The sequence below is a fragment of the Solanum verrucosum genome, unplaced genomic scaffold (assembly GCF_900185275.1).
Source record: "Solanum verrucosum unplaced genomic scaffold, falcon-dt-bn FXZP01000109.1, whole genome shotgun sequence".
Classification (NCBI taxonomy): domain Eukaryota; kingdom Viridiplantae; phylum Streptophyta; class Magnoliopsida; order Solanales; family Solanaceae; genus Solanum; species Solanum verrucosum.
The window spans coordinates 505827-526356 of NW_026020594.1; the positions used below are offsets into that span (position 1 = coordinate 505827).

Sequence of the window (20530 nt, forward strand, 5' to 3'; positions counted from 1 at the left end):
ATATTGCGAGTTTGTTCCCATCCTTAGAAACAAGTGGGCCTATTTGGTTTAAAATTTGTCCTTTTGATTTTTAGTTTTTTTGTGTGTGATGAAGAATTTCTCTGAGATGACGTGTGTCAAACATATATATATCCACTATGTGTTGTATATAAAGTAAATGATGTGGTTGTACTTGAATGTGAATTATGAAATTAGGAGAACAAAGCCGCCAAATTAGGAGCTCTTATGAGGATGATGTTATTGTTATATCCTAAGATTCTGATTACGTTGGGAGCAGTGATGAAGGTATTCTATGTTACTTTTATTTTTTATGTAAATTTTTATAGCATGCTAAGACTTTTTTCGCTGATGCATGATACCTATTGGCTGACCTAAGACAAAAGTTCATACACACAAATATGGATGTGCATTGAATAGTTAATTGATCACGGTTAATTATGTGAGTGTTGGTTTAACCATCTATGCAGATGAAGGCCAAGCTAGTGGAGTTGCTGATATTGATTTAACTGCGGAAGCAGTTTGGCCCAATATAACACAAGGAAGGAAATCCTATAGACCAAAGGGTAAACATAGTATTAAAATAAATGAAGAGCCAGTAGAAGAAGATTGTGTAATGAATGATGTAGGAAAGGGTGGTGACCATGTATTGATGTGGCAAATATGGGAAGAAGAGAACAATAGGTGGATGGAAGAAAACCATACACTTTATCTGGACTTCAATAGTCAAAATGAGTTTATGAGTGAAACTGCTGAGCAGCCATCTGATTTGATCATTCCTTTGTTGAGGTACCAGAAAGAGTGGTTGGCTTGGGCGTTGAAGCAAGAAGAATCAACAGCTAAAGGTGGTATCCTTGCTGATGATATGGGGATGGGGAAGACTGTTCAAGCCATGGCTCTTGTGCTTGCTAAACGCGAAATAGGACAAGCAATTTCTAATTCTAGTTTGCTCTCACCTTCCTCTTATGTGCTCCCAGAAGTGAAAGGAACCCTTGTTATATGTCCTGTTGTCGCTTTGATTCAATGGGTCAATGAGATTGACCGCTTTACCACTATAGGAAGCAACAAAGTTCTTATTTACCATGGTGCCAACAGGGAGAAAGATATCAACAGATTCGCAGAGTATGATTTTGTTATCACTACCTACTCCACAGTAGAGACTGAGTATAGGAAAAATATCATGATTTTGCACTCTATGAAGTGGAATCGTATTATTCTGGATGAGGTAATCATTGTGTAACTAGACCCACATATTTGGTTTTGCTTGATATTCTTCACTTGAGGCAAGAGTATATCTAAAAGAACCTCTCTACCTTCACAAGGTAGGGGTAAGGTTGTGTACACATGACCAACCACTCTACCATCACAAGGTAGTTAGGGGTAAGGCTATTGTATATTTGTTTTTTCTTACTGAGAAGTCTGTTCAAAGTTCACATTTATTGGTTTTGTGTGACATCTGTTAAACTTGTTGGTTTCCCTATATATTGTTTGTGTCTGATGAAAACCCTTCATCCATAATTTTCTAACGGATTACACTTTTGTGGCACAGGCCCATTGTGTGAAAGATATACGCAGCAACACTACAAGAGCTATTCTTGAGCTAGAATCTTCTTTTAAGTGGGCCTTAAGTGGTACTCCCCTCCAGAACCGTGTAGGAGAGTTGTACTCACTCGTAAGTTTTTTTTTTTTATTAATGTTCTTTTGTGGCTAACATAATTCACAACTTCATTCTCTGAAATAAATATATCCTTACTTTTGGACAGGTCCGTTTCTTGCAAATTAATCCTTACTCGTACTACTTTTGTAAAGATTGTGATTGCACAGCTCTCAACAATAGGTAGACTTAAAAGCTTATTTTTTATCTTTGCACATAACTTGGTTGGAGAGAGAAACATATAGCTGAAGATTTGTTTTATTTGGTCATTTTCACCAGAGATTTTGTCGTTAATGTTTCTTCCTTCAGTCTCTTTTTATTTTTCACCTTTTTGAAATCTCTTGTTTGTTCCCTTTTGTGTTTGTATTTATTTTAGCTCATTCATGTGCCCACATTGCCACCACAAATCTACTCGGCATTTTTGCTGGTGGAATAGAGTAAGTCATCAAATTGATATACTTATTTTGGTGCTTCATGTTATTTGTGATAAAAAAAAAATTGTTGTTGCTGACACGGAGACGTTGATACATCTTATGTTTCTAGTATATTGCCTCACCCATACAATTTCAAGGAACTCATGGGATTGGTAGAGATGCGATGGTTTTGTTGAAACACAAAATTTTAAAAATGATAATGCTAAGGCGTACTAAAAAGGGAAGGGTTGTTGATCTTGCACTTCCTCCAAGGATTGTAAGTTTTTTTTTTCACATTAATGTACTGCTAGAGTTGTTAATTTTTTTCTCCTCTTTAGCATGTTATTTATTTTTGCATTTAGGTTACCTTGCGCAAAGATTCTTTGGATGCTAACGAAGAAGACTACTACACATCACTGCGCGAAGAAAGTCGGGCAAAATTTAATGCGTATGCAATCTATTTTTGTCAGTACTTATGCAACTACTAGCTTACTTGTCTGAAAGTCATCTTTGTCTTTTTGTTGCTCTCCATTAGCTACTTATGGTTATGTTCACATTGAATTTGTTTTAACAACACAGACCATGGTCTTTTACTTTTATGTTGTTTTTTTCTGGTCTTTGGATTAAATTCTTTCATGGTATATGTTTCATCTATTTGCCATGTGTTAAGTAATCCTGGATAAATACAAATGTTCCTTTTCTTGAAAATCCTGAAAAATGTCTATTTTACACCGTTTTTCATGGAATATGCTCAACACTAGCTATTTCACCTTGTGAAATAGTAAATAATGAGAGACAGAATAAGCAGTGCATTATTCTTCTTCTTATCACTACATTGTTTCTTCCTAACGTATTTTGGTGCAGATACATTCAAGTTGGTACATTGATGAATAACTATGCTGACATTTTTGATCTACTCACACGCATGCGACAGGTATGGAGATCATGCTTTCAATCTGAATTCTTCTTATTATGTATTGATACCTACTTGTATTTGGTTTTAGTTGTGAATAAAAATTTGTGTTATAGGTTCATTGTTAACCTTCAAACTATGAATCTAATGTAAAAAAAATTCTTAACAAGATCTATATCAGTACTTCTACATTAATTGAGGTAAAATAACTAAAGCATGGAAATGAAACAATTGATGTTGTTAATGGGTTAAATCTTTCAATATTGCATAACTCGGAGATAATAATTTCGTCCTTCAATAATTTCTTGGCTTTCTTTTTCCTTAGATATCCTCCCTCGAGCCATTTTTCTGTAACCTTTTTCATTGTAAGTTTTTCCTTCACCACTTATATTTTTTCTTCACTAATGTTTTCCTTGTTTTTTTTCTTGATCAATTTTGTACTAGCATGCACTTCTTTCAATTTGATTAATCTTTTTTTGCTTCATTTCTTTTTATACTATTTAGTTTTTTTGACTTGTAATATATATTACTTGTGGGATTACACTAGGAAAATTTTGGATTGGGGGGAAGCAGAGAATCGAAAAAAAAGCAAAAGAAAGTCATGCTTATGGAGGAAGTCACTTCCGCTGGGCTTCGAAATTAGCACTGGTAAGAAGGCCAACCACATGGGGGGGCGAACCGAAAAACTTAGCTTTTCGGAGTGGACCAATCTTCCGTGTCGCCCCCCTCATAGTACGGAGTAGAAGATAGGATGTTAGTTGTTTCATGGTTCCCAACGGGACGTAGCTAACCCTTCTAAGATAACCAAGCGAGAAAAAAGGCGTATTCTAACCATGGGACAATCAATAATAAAACAGTATAATATTATTGTTGTTGTTGTCATAATATTCATTGTTATTCTTTCTATATGATGAAGTGTAATCTCTACCCATGAGAACCCCCTACCAAGGCGTCCGTCCGACAGTGATCCTTTCCTACTATGTTTCCTTTGTCAATCGAATCCACATGTCATATGATTTGGTGGTGGAGTTAGTTCCATCCATATGTTTTTTGCAGATGTATTTACATCACTATATCACATTGAATTTAAGTTGGCGTAAAAGTGGATGCAATATTTGGATACCAAAATGGAAGTGCCTATTTTATATTTCTTATTTTTAATTTTTAATTCCACGAATGAAGAAGTACAACACAAGAACAAGAGCAAGAATTGACTTCATTTGTGTCTTGTGGCATCAACTTATTTTCTATTTTTAGCATGCCTTCGCTCTCTTGTTGGATCTCTTGAATTTCCTTAACAATTTTAGGTCCTTAAAGATATAAATAGTTCAAACTTCTTTGACTTCCTATAATCTATGCACAGTTCTACCTCAAAAGTAATAACCAGAAAAATTTTGCTTATATTTGATTGATTTTATTTTTTATACAGGCACTTGATCATCCTTACCTTGTGGAATACTCAAGTACTGTTGTGGATAGAAGTGGAAGCACAAATAATGTTGGTTATGTTGAACAATCATGTGGTTTATGTCACGATCTAGTAGAAGATCCAGTTGTGAGTTTCATCCTCTTCCCCTTCCCTAAGAAAAGAAATAAAAAGTATAAAAGAAAGGAATAAGTTCAGTCATAAGACTTGATACTTCACTAAAATTGGATTTGATGGAATTCCTATTTGCAGTACATTAATATTTTGTATATTATATGGTGGATATTTCAAATCTTAATGTGGCCAGATTTTTCCACACTTACACCTATGATGTCTTTTGAAAGGATATTTTGAATAGGTTTTTAATCCTTCCTTAAGTGCATGAGCTTCTGCAAATTCTTTTCCAGCACTTTTCGAAAGACCTCAATATTTTACTAGAAATGCTTTAAGGAATGTCTTTTAACACCTAAAAGGACTTCCATGAAACTTGTGGACTTGATGATTTAAATTCTCGTACCTCATTTCTTGACAAACTAAGAAATATGCTATGAATTCCTTTACTATTATTTTTTCATTCGAAGTTTATACCTACTTTCCTATTAAAATGTGCACCTCTTTTGATTATTGCAGGTTACTTCTTGCACACATGTCTTTTGCAAGTCATGTCTGATAAGTTTTTCTGCAGTTATGGGACAAATTTCATGTCCTTCATGTTCTAAATCATTTATAGTGGATTTCACCGCAAATGATCAGAAAACTAAAGCAAATATCAAAGGGTTTAGGTCTTCAAGTATACTGAACAAAATTCGTCTTGATAATTTTCAGACAAGCACAAAAATAGAAGCTTTGGTATACAATTACTTTCCAATCAATAACTATATCTTATCTTGTCTTTATAGTTTGCTTTATAGTTTTATTTTCTTCTCACAATGAGTGCAAGGGACTGCAATATTGCATCACTTGCAGGAACTAGATATATTTCCTAAGGGTCCCATACCATCACTTGAAAATGTTGCATCAAATACCACCTCCGCTTAATTGAGTGGAAACTAATTGAGGAATAATAAATTGTCGTTGTGGTCTCAATCTTATATATATCCTTTAAAATTATGGCTTAAACATGTATAATCTTATTCTTGTGAATATCTCTATTATGGTAGTAAGAGCATTCTCATTGCTTGTTTTATTGATTGAAGAGAGAAGAAATAAGGTTCATGATTGAAAGAGATGGTTCTGCAAAGGCAATTGTCTTCAGCCAATTCACATCATTTTTGGATCTGATACACTATTCGCTACAAAAGGTAAGACATATTTTCTTTATCCCCTTCGTACCTACCCCTATTGTTGCCATCAGTAGTAACAACAAAAAACATGTCTTGTGTGCATTTGGCAGTCGGGCATCAGCTGTGTTCAATTAGATGGATCCATGACTATCACTGCAAGAGATTCTACAATTGCAAAATTTACAAACGATCCAGATTGCATTATATTTCTTATGAGCTTGAAAGCCGGAGGTCTTGCTCTGAATCTTACAATAGCATCACAAGTAAGATTTTCCTTTCCTCTCTTTGTCAATGCATATTCTTCATTTCTTGTCAAATACCATGGGTTTGACTCTATTGTTGGATTCCTTCGTCTTTTCAGGTTAAAATTACTTATTTTGTTTGGGATGTGTTCACTTCATCTCTGTGCAGATTAAGAATAGATACAATTTGAACTTGTAATATTTCATTGAACCTAGACTACATTCCTTGATGTGCCACTCTAATCTTGCCATTTGCTAGGTTTTCTTGATGGATCCTTGGTGGAATGCTGCCGTGGAGAGGCAAGCCCAAGATAGAATCCATCGAATAGGGCAGTATAAGCCAATCAGGTACGTGCTTGTGTTTCTTCAACCAACTTTACCAGTGAAGAGAGTTTATTGTTATTTTCTAATTTCTAGGATTGTGAGATTTGTGATTGAGAATACAATCGAGGAGAGGATCTTAGAGTTGCAAAAGAAGAAGAAATTACTTTTTGAAGGGTAAGTTTCTGCCAAGTTCATTGTGCTAGTTGCATGTGAGTTAAGAGAAAATAATTTGACAACTTGAAACTTATATCATTTTGATATGTTTCTCTTCAGAAATGATATCAAGATAAATTAAGAGAATCAATTGTTTTTTTATGTCCTCTAGAATATATAATATTGGTCTAAGATGAGCTTTAAATGGAGCGATATGGTCAACTATTTTTAGTTGTCTAGATACTTACAACTAAAAATTAAGACATTTGGGCTAGGGATTGAAGTAGGGTCATGCATTGTTTTATCTTCTTTTATTTTCTTAGAAAAGGGAACATGACCATACATGGAGAGCTTAAATAGGTATTTTATGGTTTGTCATTCATATAGTTTATTTATATGTCACAACAATAAACACTTAAATGTTTTTTCCCTCAAATGTGATTTAAACATATACTATCATTGGCGTATTTTGTTTAACACTTGTCTTTCGATCTCCCTCCTTTACTTTGACACTCCTCCCTTCTCTCTTTGGTGTGTGAATTGCCCGATATTGATATATTTTTTTTGCAGGACGGTGGGTGGCGCTTCTGAGGCCTTGGGGAAACTAACAGAGGAAGACTTGAAGTTCTTGTTTGCAACCTAAATCAAATTTTGTTCTGTTACTAGGTTTAGCAAGAAAGATCATTCGATTTTTGTTTAGTTTCTTTCTCGAATCTCATCCCTAGTATTGTTGTTTTTGCAAAGTAGGAAAGTCAATACTCTTGTTGTTAGTTTTACATCAACATTTAACTTTATCGTCATTTGTTTGAATGTTAATTATTATTCAAGCTACCTCCAGAAGACACTCTTAAGTGCAATTCCAAATTAGCAAGCATGTCAAATGCCTCTTATTAATTAGCTACTTACATCTTTGTCGAATTTGGTCATTATAATATTTGTTTTATTAGGTATGACAACACATGTATCTTATATTCATATCTTAACGTGCTCATTTTACAGATACTTTGAGTGATAGATGCCCAACATTTACTAAAATATAATATTGTTGGTCTTATATCTATTTTAAATTTGACCACGACCAGGACGAACTCGTATCAGCTTTGATGATTCCAACAGGTCTGAACATGTTTTATAATTGATTTGCATATTTGATTTTTTTTCTTGGAGGTTCCGAATGAGTTTCAGATGCTCGAGTTGCATTCTAGTTAAATTTGAAGTTAAGACGCCAATTGGCTGCAGCGGGACGCCGGGTTCTTCGCAGGTGTGCTTCAGTGATTTTAAGCTTCAAATCCATCTAACTTGATTTTTTCAATGAATGCCTACATACAAGAGAACTAGGACCTAAAATTCCCTCAATTAGCATCATAACACAACAATTATTCATGAATTTGAGTTCACTGAGTTGATAAAACACCAACTTATCAAGAGTACATAGAAACATCTAGTGCATAATTGTTAATAAAGTAACGAGTAGAACAGAGAAAAAATATTGAAGGAAAAGAAAACTTCTTATTGCTGGAGATGCATAAACCAACTTACAATAGGACTCTTAAATAGATAACTAAGCAACAAACTACCTTCTAGGACTCCTAAAGAAAAGAAAGTAACTTAACCACAAACAATAACTGAAACCTAAAAGTTAGGACCAGCTAAATAAATAGTAAAGCGATATAAGAGAATGAATCGATTATCTATTAGCTTGCATTGTACGGTATATAAAATCTATACACTACATCAAAAATTATCTTTAGCGGCAATTAATAAATGGAAATAGCTCAATTGCCACTATATATATATAATTTTAGCGACAATTAGCACTCTTTGTATATATCCCTAAAGACTTTAGCGACATTGGATCTAATGGCACTTAACTAATGCCGGTAAAAACTTTAGGACTCTTTATTAATGTGTCTATTTATTGCCACTAAAAGTTGGTTTTGTTGTAGTGATACCCAACTGATACAGAGAGTCCTAATATATACAAAGTCTATACATAGTAACTATAGGAGATAAAATAGAATTAATAAAGTGATTGAGATAAACTATAATTCTAGAAACTGGAAAACAACTAAAACTAGAATAAGCTGAAAAACAGGAAGAAAATATTTAGTTGTTATTACTAAACACGTTAAAAACATGTTTAAAGTAAGTGTCTCCACTAGCAACTGTAACATACAATTAACAACTTGTAACATCTCGCAATTTGAAATAACTAGGAAGAAGCTAATATTTGGAAATAGTCATTTTTGGAAAGAATGAAAATCTGGAAAAAAATTTAAGTTAGAATAAGTTGAGTTTTGGCCAACTTAAAACAGCCATAAATTCTAGCTCAGGATGATTTAGAGGTACTTCCAGATATGGTAGGAAATCTCTTGGAATTATCTTTCCAACGCCGCTGATTTTGCGCGATTCCGAGTTCGTATGAGTTAGTTATGCCCTTTGGAAGTTGGGTAGTTGGAATAAGGAAAGTCCAATCCGGATTTTGAAAGGGTAGTAGTCTGGTCTTTTCCTTGCCCAATTATTTTATTTCGTTTTTGGTAATTAAGTTAGGGTCTAATCAGAATTAGATCAGTTTAGCTTTTACCAAAATACCCTAGGGCTTGGAGAAAAGAGAAAATAAGAGGAGAAAGCAGAAGAGAAGCAAGTTTCATCAAGATCGTCGAGTTTAGCTTGTGGATTTCGTCGGGGGTGATCCCTTCAAGGTATGTGAGATCACATAGCATTGGGTTAGTTCACCCACGTGCCAATCATGATTCAATTTCAGCGAAGTTATTAGATTTGAAAGTAAATCCTTGAGGTCTTGATGAAATTCGTTGAATTCTTGTGGGTTGTGTTGATTGCAGTTTTCTTGAGATTGATTCATGTTATTAGTTGTGTTTTTCGAGTAGAATCTGATGTATATTGAGGGTATTGATGATTCTAAGTGTTTGGGGAAAGAACCAATCAAGTTTAGAGGGTTTAGAGTTGAAAAACGAAGGAAAAAATTTGTAAAAATCTAGGTAAGGGGATTGGGGCGCCGCGCCTCTCAGCGTGCCCCAAAACAGTCTCTGAAGTTTGGGTCTTGGGGCACCGCGCCAGCCAGAGCCCCCCACCCAGCTCTCTGAAGTTTCAAGGCTAGCGCCCCGTGCCTCTCAGAGTGTCAGGGATGCGAGTGCTTCCCATTCGTCCCCCATCTATTCGTACTAGTTCCTTAGCAATGTACCTATGTTTCCTAGTTGATTCCAACACTCTTAGGTACATCTAAACATCATGAAATCATCCATAAAGATGAGATCATGAACCTTGAATCCATAATCCAATTCAAGGAAAGTTAAGATCAAAGTCAAGAGATGTTCTTAGAGTTTTTCAAAAGTCTTTCTAAATGTTTTAACTTTGTATTAAGACTTAAAGTTCAAGTTGAGTAAAGATTAAAGAGTAAAGTTTGAAGTTCATTTCTTCAAAAGTATATGGGGACTATGTATTCCCAAAGGGTTTAAAAAGTTTTTACATTTAAACAAGAAAGGAAACCTCGATTTCCAAAGAGCCTTTGGGCTAGTTTTCAGAAAAGAGTAATCGCTTTCTAAATAAAGCAAGAGAGGAAACTTTGATTTCCAAGATAGCCTTTGAGCTAAGTTTTTGAGCACTAAACTCAAATCATAGAAAGAAGTATATTTTTAAACATAAGAGCTAATATTATAATTTTGGGAATAGTATTGAGCACCGATATGGGGGAGAGTTCAGACAACTCACAGCCCTCATAAACTATGTAGCCATCATAGATAGAAACGGGTCATACTTTTCAAATGATTCCTTTAGTGTTTTTTAGCATAGACTAGTGGATCCACTTAGTAGTTCAGGTTTTATACGCTCGGCAAGGTAAAGGACGGCCCTGGCAGCGTGAGGTAAAATGTTGTAGCATAACAATAGCTCTTACGTGATGGTTGTCGGTTAGAGAAACTCCCACATAAGTAATTGTATTCTTAAATAGAGAGTTTATTGTATTTTTACATACATTTCAGAGTTATATGTATCTTTGCATACACACAGAGTTGACATCATGTTTTAAATAGCTTTTTTTTATATTGCACTTGTTTTAAACTGATTTATATTGAAATGAGTTCAGTTATGTTGAGTTGAGTTGAGCCAGGTAAGTTCTTCAGATTCTTTTTAAGCCTATGTTGTGTTTAGCATTCCAACTCGCATACTCATACATTCAACGTACTTGTGCCAGTTTGCCTGCATCTTATTATGATGCAGAAACAGGTAACTAGGATCGGCATCCGGCGCATCATTGATCCAGTGAGCACTCCAGAGTCAGGTTGTGAGCCTTCTTGCATTCCGGAGGACTCCTTTTATTGCTTTCAGTTACTTTGTTAGTTCATTAGGATGTCGTGGGGTTTGTCCCGACATCCATCTTAGTTGTTTTAAAGGCTTCATAGACAGTTAGATGTTAGTTCTTTAGTCTTTTCATTAACTTTATCATTTCATCTGTTAAGACCTGAGTTGCCATTTTGGCCAAGTTGAATGTTTGACTTTTAAGTATTCTGAGTATTTTATTGTTCAAGTGAGTATAGTGCTTTTTATCATTATAAATATGCATAGAGTCTTCTGCTGAGTTAAGTAAGCCTTGCCAAGGGTTAGCTTGGGGCCAACAATGGTTCTCAAGTGCCAGTCCCGCCCAGGATGTAGGCTCAGGGCGTGACAAACTTGGTATCAGAGCACAGAGTTCAAGAGTCCTAGGGAGTCTATGAAGCCGTGTCTGTAGATTCCTAGTTATCGGTGTGAAGCGCGCCACATCTATAATTAGGGGGCTGCAACACTTAGGAAATTTTCTCACTTCTTTCACACTCATTTTGTGCATTAGAGTTTGATCTCTAAAAAGTTTCCTTCTAATTCGTGTTTGCGCGTGTTTTCAGATAATCATGCCTCCACGAAAAGGTGTCTAAGGTCGTCCTGCTAGACGTAATGTTGAGGAACAAGATTTACCAAATGCACCTAAAGTGCAACCTCAAGGAGAAGTTACCTATTCTAAGTTCCGTGAGGCTATCCGAATGTTGAGCCAAGTTGTGACCAACCAAGCTAGGCAACAAAGAGGAGCTAGATAGGAAGTGGCTGATACTTCTAGGATTCGAGAGTTCTTGAGGATGAATCCTCCAAGTTTCACAGGTTCGAGCACTATAAAGGATCCGGAGAATTTTATTGAAGAACTGAAGAAGGTATTTGAGGTTATGCATGTTGTCGATGCTGAAAGAGTTGAACTAGCTGCATATCAACTGAAGAATATTGCTAGGACTTGGTTTGATCAGTGGAAAGAGGGTAGAGCTGAGGATGCACCACCTGCGAGTTGGGCTTGTTTTGAGAAGGCTTTCTTAGGGCGTTTCTTTCCCCGAGAACTGAAAGAGGCTAAGCTACAAGAGTTCCTCACACTTAAGCAAGATTCTTTGAGTGTTCGTGAGTATGGATTGAAAGTCACCCAACTGTCCCGTTATGCTCCAGAGATGGTTGCGGACATGAGGAGTAGAATGAGCTTGTTTGTTGTTGGGCTGTCTCATCTATCGAGTAAGGAAGGTAGGGCTGCATTGCTGATAGGTGACATGGATATCTAAGGGTTAATGGTATATGTGCAGCAGGTTGAGGAAGAGAAGTTGAGGGATAGAGAGGAGTTTAAGAATAAGAGGGCTAAGACAAGGAACGAGTTTGGACAGCAGAAGAGTAATGCCAACCGGTAATATTTCCAACAGAAACAGAAGGGACATGCTCCATCATCTGATAGTGCACCTGCACCTAAGAAAAAAGGTGAGTACAATATTCAGAATTTCAGAGCTAAACCTGCTTATTCTCAGGGTAGCATGGCGCAAGGGGGTAGCAAGCCTCATGTCTGCGCTAAGTGTGGTAGAAACAACTCAGGTACATGTCGTGAAGGCTCCACTGGTTGTTTCAAGTGTGGTCAGAATGATCATTTCATGCAAGAATGTCCAAAGAACAAGCAGGGTAATGGTAATGGGGGCAATAGAGCCCAGTCTTCTTCAATTGCTCCACCAGACAGAGCTGCACCTAGAGGGGCTACTTCCGGTACTGACAGAGGAACAAACCGCTTATATGCTATCAATAGTCACCAAGAGCAAGAGGATTCTCCAGATGTTGTCCCTGGTATGATCCAAGTCTTTGACTTTACTGTTTAAGCTTTGCTAGACCTAGGAGCGAGTTTGTCTTTTGTAATTCCATATGTCGCTATGAATTTTGATGTTATTCATGAGCAACTTAGTGAACCATTCAGTTTTTCTACATATGTTGGTAAGTGCATTCTAGCAGAGAGAGTCTATCGTGATTGTCCCGTTTCTGTCAATCACAAGAGTACCATGGCTGATCTAATTGAGTTAGACATGGTAGATTTTGATGTCATTCTTGGTATGGACTAGCTTCATGCATGTTATGCCTCAGTTGGTTGTAGAACTCGAGTTGTCAAGTTTCAATTTCCAAATGGGCCAGTCTTAGAGTGGAAAAGTAGTTCAATAGTGCCTAAGGGTTCTTTCATTTCGTACCTTAAGGAAAGGAAGTTAGTTTCTAAGGGGTGTGTCTATCACTTAGTCCGAGTTAAAGACTCTAGTGTTGAGATAGCTCATATCCAGTCAGTTCCAGTAGTAAAAGATTTTCCTGATGATCTTTTCGGAGTCTTTCATGAGAGAGAGATAGACTTTGGTATAGATATTCTCCGAGATACTCGTCCTATATCTATTATGCCATATAGAATGGCACCAGCAGAGTTGAAAGAGCTTAAAGAGCAATTAAAAGATCTCTTTGATAAGGGCTTTATTTGACCAAGTGTTTCACATTGGGGCGCTCCAGTCTTATTTGTGAGAAAGAAAGATGGTTCCCTTAGGATATGTATAGATTATCGCCAATTGAACAAGATAATCATCAAGAATAAGTATCATCTTCCGAGAATTGATGATCTTTTTTATCAACTTTAGGGTGCCACTTGTTTCTCTAAGATTGATCTCAGATCTGGCTACCATCAATTGAAAGTAAGGGAATATGATATTCCCAGGACAGCACTCAGAACCCGTTAAGGTCATTATGAGTTTTTTGTCATGTCCTTTGGTTTGACCAATGCGTCTGCAGCATTCGTAGACCTTATGAATAGGGTATTCAAACCTTATTTAGATATGTTTGTTATCATCTTCGTTGATGACAATACTAATTTATTCAAGGAATGAAGAAGATCATGCTAGTCATCTCAGAATAGTTCTCCAGACTTTGAAAGATAGAGAGTTGTATGCCAAGTTCTCTAAGTGTGAGTTTTGTCTTGAATCTGTGGCGTTCTTAGGCCACATTGTGTCTGGAAAGGGAATTAAAGTTGATACCCAAAATATTGAGGCAGTGCAGAATTGGCCTAGACCCACATCTCCAACTGATATTAGGAGTTTTTTGGGATTAGTTGGCTATTATAGAAGGCTCGTATAGGAGTTCTCATCTATTTCATCCCCTTTGACCAAGTTAACTCAGAAAATAGTGAAGTTTCAATGGTCTGAATCTTGTGAGAAAAACTTTCAGGAATTGAAAAAGAGGTTGACTATTGCCCCAGTTTTGACCTTACATGAAGGTACTCAAGGTTTTGTGGTGTATTGTAATGCATCTAGAGTTAGCTTGGGTTGTGTATTAATGCAGAATGGTAAAGTTATAGTTTATGCCTCCAGACAGTTGAAAGTTCATGAGAAGAACTACCCAACCCATGACTTGGAGTTGGATACCGTAGTATTTTCCTTGAAGATATGGCGTCATTATTTATATGGTGTTCATGTTGATGTATTCACTGATCACAAAAGTCTTCAATATGTGTTCACTCAGAAAGAGCTTAATCTCAGACAAAGTAGGTTGTTAGAATTGCTCAAGGATTATGACATGAGTATTCTTTATCACCCAGATAAGGCTAATGTTGTTGTTGATGCCTTGACCAGGTTGTCTATGGGTAGTACCGCCCGTGTTGAGGAAGAAAAGAGAGAATTAGCAAAAGATGTGCATAGACTTGCACGCTTAGGAGTTCGACTAATGGATTTCCCGAAAGGAAGAGTAGTGGTGATGAATGGGGCTGAATCTTCATTAGTGTCAAAAGTAAAAGAAAAGAAAGACCAAGATCCAATTTTGCTTGAATTGAAGGCAAATGTTCATAAGCTAAAAGTACTAGCTTTTGAACAAGAGGGAGATGGTATATTGAGATATTAAGGTAGATTGTGTGTACCAATGGTGGATGGACTCCAAGAGAGGATAATGGAGGAAGCTCATAGCTCCAGATATTCCATTCATCCGGGTTCCACAAAGATGTATCATGATTTGAGAGAGGTGTATTGGTGGAATAGTATGAAGAAGGGCATTGCAGAATTTGTTGCTAAGTGCCCAAATTGACAACAAGTTAAAGTAGAGCACCAAAGGCCTGGTGGTTTGGCTCAGAATATAGAACTTACGGATTGGAAGTGGGAGATGATTAATATGGACTTCATCACAGGCTTACCAAGGTCTCGCAGGCAACATGATTCTATTTGGCTTATTGTCGATAGAATGACAAAAATCAGCCCACTTTTTGCCGGTAAAGACTACTCATTCGGCAGAAGATTATGCTAAGTTATATATTCAAGAGGTGGTAAGACTTCATGGGGTTTCGGTCTCCATTATTTCAGACAGAGTTACGCAATTTACTGCACAGTTTTAGAAGTCATTCCAAAAAGGCTTGGGTTCAAAGGTGAACTTAAGTACTGTCTTTTATCCTCAGACAAATGGGCAATCAGATCGCACTATTCAAACCTTAGAAGATATGTTGAGGGCTTGTGTGATTTATTTCAACCGGAATTGGGATGATCACCTACATCTCATTGAGTTTGCTTATGCTCTCCATCAATTTTAACATAACAAAGAGGTTGTTTAATAAATACTTGTTCTTGGAAGTATCCATGTAGAAAAGCCGACTTCATATCCAATTGAGATATAGGCCATGAATTTTGAGAAGCCAATGCAATCACCAATCTGATCGTATCAAGTCTGACAACTGGAGCAAAAACTTTTCAGTAATCCACCCTGAATTCTTGTTTGTAGCCTTCCGCCACCAGCCGTGCCTTACACTTGTCGATCTCCCTATTCTTCTTCAGTTTAGTTTAATAGACCCATTTTACTCATATCATTTTGTATCTATAGGGTAGATCAGCAAGCTCCCATGTATCATTTTTTCAAGGGCTGTAATTTCATCATCCACTGCCTTTCACCATTTTTCATCTTTGACAGCACTTTCAAAATTTGTTGAATCACAATATGAAAAATAGAGCAAAATGAGTGAGAGGATCTTTAAAACGATGAATTGCTCTTACCTCGTAATCTGCCATCCATGATGGCCTTCTTTGAACACGAAGGGCACGTGAATCAACTATAGTTTCTACATGCTCATTCATATCTAGTGAAGTTTCACAACATCCATAATTGATATTTCGAGCAACAGATGGAAATTGTTGTTGTGGTTTAATTGCTTCTTCATCGTTTTCTCCATGAAGGCAAACTGGAATTTTTTTCTCCCCTTGAATTTTTGTTCCACGGCCAAAACTGATTTCATCAAAGATGACATCCTGACTAATCAATGTTTTCTTAGTGATAGGATTATAAAACTTGTAACCTTTTGATTGATCACTAACACTGAGAAAAATATATTTTGTCGTCTAGCTTCTTTCTCTTTTGATCAGGAATATGAGCATATGCAATGCACCCAAATATTTTTAAGTGATCTATAGTTGGTTGCTTTCCGCTCCATGCTTCCTCCTGTGTCATATTTTTAACTGCAAATGTGGGGCACCTATTCAGGATGTGAATAGTCCAATAGGCTTCTTCAAGCCAAAAACTTCTAGAAAGTCCACTGCTTGTCAGAATGCTCCACACATATTCATAATAGTGCGATCTTTCCTCTCACAGACTCCATTTTGTTGGGGCGAGTAAGATGTTGTAAGTTGCCTCTAGATTCAATGAAACTCACAAAAAATTGTAAATTCATGTGAGTTATATTCTCCCCCATGATCTGAATGAAGAACTTTTATTGGACTACCAATCTCCTTTTCAACAAGTACATTAAAGCTTTTAAAAAGCTTCAAAAGCTTCAGATTTCACCTGCAAAAAATATACCCAACTTTTCGTAGTAAAATCATCAATGAAGGTAATTTGTAGCTTTTACCTCTGTTAGAAGATAGTGTTATCGGTCCAAAAATATCAGAATGGATAAGTTCAAGTGCCTTTTTTGCTCTCCATGAACCCTTTTGTGTAAAGATCTGCGAGACTTCTTGCTAACCACACACTTTTCACAAATTTCAGATGGAGATAAAATTTGAGGAAGACCAATCACCATATTCTTTTGTTGCAAGGTTCTTAATCCAACAAAATTGAGATGCCCAAACCGAAAATGCCACAACCAGGCACCATCTCCTTGCTTTGCTAAAAAGCATGATTGTTGTATATTATTGAGATAGAGAGGAAACATTTTATTTGCAGTAATTTTAACTTGAGCAATTAAGCCCAAATTATCATTTTGGATCCAGAAAAATCCCTTTTTAATGACAATCTCATACCCTTTCTCTTCCAACTGACCAAGACTCAAATAATTTGACTTTAACTCTGGAACATAAAGGACATCAGAGATTATTTGAGAAATATTCCTTTTAGTTTTAATGGTTACCTATCCTTTTTCTATGACTGCAACTTTTGAATCATTCTCGAACTTAACAGAATCTCGATATGACTCATCTAATGTGTAGAAAGTTGATTTGTTTCCGCACATATGATGGTTGCAACCTATGTCTAAGTACCAGATATTTTACTGAATTTCCTTTGTCACTTGTTCTTTATCTTGATAGGCCATTAACAAATGACATCTATAGAATTCAACCTTTGACTTGTTTACTGACTTCGGCTTATAATGACCTAAATTATTGTTGCTTTCAGAACATATTCCCCTTCCTTGAGAATTTGAAGAATTTTCTTCAAATTTCTAATGCAAGTGCCTCCCACCACCAAAAATGTTTCCTCTCCCTCTTCCTCTTCTACTACCACCATCTTTGTTGAGTAATAGTTGGATGAGACTTGAAGAGTTTGTTCCTCTATAATTTGTCAATTCATTTTTTGTTCGTGAATCAACAGTGAACTCTACAATTCATCAATTGAAAGTTTAGTAGTTTCTTTTGATTCATCAATTGAACAAACAACATAGTTGAATTTTGATGTCAGAAGCGAAAGATATTTTCAATAATGGTGACATCTTCCAGCTTTTCACCATGAATCCACATCTTTTTTGCTATTGCCATAGTCCTCGAGAAGTCATATGAAACTGATTCTCCCATCTTCATTTGTAATGCCTCAAAATCAGCGCGAAGTTTTTGCAATTGTGCCCTTTTTGCCTTTGTCGTTCCCTGATACTTCTTCTTCATGGAGTCCCATATTTGCTTAGAAGTACATTTGCAAAGAATAGTTTCCAATATTGAGCAATCTATAGCTTCGAAAAGATAATTCTTTGCCTTGAGATCTTTAGACTGTCCAACTCTACCTTTTGTACTTCCGATAAAGAAGTACCAGTCGCTCACTCTTGCACACCAATGCTGACAATTGGCCAAAACTCCTTGGACCTAAGGAAATTCTCCATCAAAATGCTCCAATGGTGGTAATGGCCATCGAAACGTGGAATAGCAGGCTTAACAATAATTTCGGAGGCTTAAGTTTTGCTACTGTAATAATACTGCAAAAAAAAACTCTCAATATGCAGTACCAACACTTACACTCGATATGAAAAACTCTCTTTCTGGCTCGGATACCAAATTTTAATAAAGTAACGAGTAGAACAGAGAAAAAGTATTGAAGGAAAAGAAAACTTCTTATTGTTGGAGATGCAGAAACCAACATACAATAGGACTCTTAAATAGATAACCAAACAACAAACTACCTTCTAGGACACCTAAAGAAAAGGAAATAACTTAACCACAAACAATAATTGAAACCTAAAAGCTAGGACCTACTAAACACGTTTGAAACATGTTGAAAGTATATGTCTCCACAAACAACTGTAACAAACAATTAACAGCTGAATAAAATTCTTGACAATATTATTACTATTACTAAAGCATTTCAAAGAAGACAACAAATATTTGCACATAATTTTTAAGATGAAGTAACTATCCTTGAACAGATTGTTGTAGCAAGAGAATAAGAAGCTTAAATATGGAAACAAAAATGGCACAATATTCAGAAGGAAAATATTTTATTCATAAACTCAAAAGTTCTCTCTATTTTTCTATAGATCTTTCTTTTCTATATATTGGAAAATAACTAACAGCATCCTCATTTATAATAGTAAGAAGTAAATTAAACTAGGACTAGAAAACTTATTCCTATATAAAATCATAACTAAACATTAATTGAATAAATACAAAATATAACAAATCCTAAACAAATTAGGATTTCTACTCAAACTTTGAATTATTATTCCAACATATTCGAAGTCCCGATGCTTATGATGATTATTTCCAAAGTTGTAAAATCACAAGAGAATTAAAAACAACAGTATGAATATGAGCATGAGTTTATTCATAGACGAGAGCAACAAAAGAAAGAAATGGCACTAATGCTTACCCAGATGCAAGAAGTAACCCTTCTACATAACAACATACCATTGGGGTCTAAAGAGGGTAGTGTGTACGCAAATCTTACCCCTCTCTTGTGTAGGAAGAGGAGTTTGGTTCCAAACACACTATCGGATCAAGTAAAGCATATCAAAGCAATTAAACTCGTACATTTTTCCTCTGTTTACTTTGCGCTACCGGTAATTCACAAACAATGGTATTGATTACCTCCGATGAATTGAATTACATTATTTTTTGGTACCTCGATGAATCTTGTGCTTCAATTTTCTCTTTGGAACCTATTCGTTTGTATATCTTTTTGGTTTGACATCAAAATTTAGGTTCTTCATACTTCGTTTTATGTGGAGAATTTGATATTGTGTCTCTATGTTGAACTTCTACATTAGTTTTTGTTTTGAATCACTTTAAGATGAGTTTAATTGATTTGCTATGCTTTACTTAAGACGAGAGTGTGTTTGAAAAGTTCTTCTCTATTAGAGATAAGGCTTGCGTGCACACTAGGTGTAACACCTCGAAAACCAGACCAAAAAAAATTGTAGAAAATACCTAAAGCAGTGAACCACGGCAGGGTTCACGGATCGTGATATGGTCCACAGTCTGTACACCTGCCCGTGGTCTTGACTTGGAAGTCACCAGGCCCAGACATCAGACCACGAGTTTCACGGTCCGTAGTCTTCATGACGGGCCATGCTGGTGCCCGTAGAGTCGAGGCAGTGAACATCCCTAGCCAGCCCCTTAGACCCCCACGCCTAAGGGAGGACCACGAGGACCTTCACGGTCTGTGGTCCTTCACACGGTCCGTGGGGGTGTCCGTGGAGCCTTACCAATAAGCCCCCTAGCCAGTCCCTCCAGACCACAGCCCAAGTGGAGACCACAGACACTTTCAAGGTTTGTGGTCCATCACACGGGCCGTGGTAGGGTACGTGGACTCAGACCCTCAGCTAGTAGTCACCAAGTAAAGACCACGACCGACTTCACGATCTGTGGTCCCTTTCACGGTCCGTTAAGGTGGCCGTGGTCAGCCCATCTTTAGTTTAAGTCAGGGTTATTTCGGCCTTTTCCTTATTCGTTGGACACCTAAACTACGTCGTTTTAACCCTAAATTTCGTGGTTTTAGACAGTTTAAGCCTAGAAACATAACTAGAACTTTCTCAACTCATATCTTTAATCAAAAATTAGAAAATTAGAAGCGAAAGGAGAGAAAGAGGCGACCAACCCTAAGTTCAAGAACGCAATAAGTTTCCTCCAATTCCAGCCCCAAAATCGAAAGATTTCTCCAGGGAATTCATCACCAGGTATGTGGGATTTCACTAGTGGGTCCTTCACCCATTAGGTCCCTAGTTTTCAGTCTGTTTCTTGATTCCCTTATTATGACTAGACCTAGGGTTTCTTGAATGTTAGCATTATTAGGTTCTTAGCTATTAGAATGATCCAAATCAGATTAGTATGTTAATATTCAATCTATTACATGAATTTCAGAACCCTAGCTG

General features: G+C 36.5%; 1 protein-coding gene across 1 annotated transcript; it reads left to right on the forward strand.

The window, feature by feature from the left end:
- Positions 1 to 523: 523 nt before the first annotated feature.
- On the forward strand, positions 524 to 7048 carry LOC125811285 (ATP-dependent helicase rhp16-like). The gene is made up of 14 exons (XM_049490790.1): positions 524 to 1222; positions 1547 to 1669; positions 1761 to 1834; positions 2028 to 2088; positions 2195 to 2341; positions 2427 to 2512; positions 2929 to 2998; positions 4407 to 4532; positions 5034 to 5252; positions 5600 to 5704; positions 5797 to 5949; positions 6188 to 6276; positions 6346 to 6426; positions 6976 to 7048. The coding sequence occupies exons 1-14, from the start codon at positions 614 to 616 to the stop codon at positions 7046 to 7048; spliced, it is 2016 nt and encodes a 671-aa protein (XP_049346747.1). The 5' UTR covers positions 524 to 613.
- The last annotated feature ends 13482 nt before the right edge of the window (positions 7049 to 20530 follow it).

Bases quoted from the DNA above. Each gene is read 5' to 3' on its own strand.
- LOC125811285 (XM_049490790.1), top strand. From the start codon at position 614: ATGAATGATGTAGGAAAGGGTGGTGACCATGTATTGATGTGGCAAATA. The intron at 5,705-5,796 runs GTAAGACATATT...TGCATTTGGCAG, and splicing joins TACACTATTCGCTACAAAAG to TCGGGCATCAGCTGTGTTCA. The intron at 6,277-6,345 runs GTACGTGCTTGT...TCTAATTTCTAG, and splicing joins GGGCAGTATAAGCCAATCAG to GATTGTGAGATTTGTGATTG.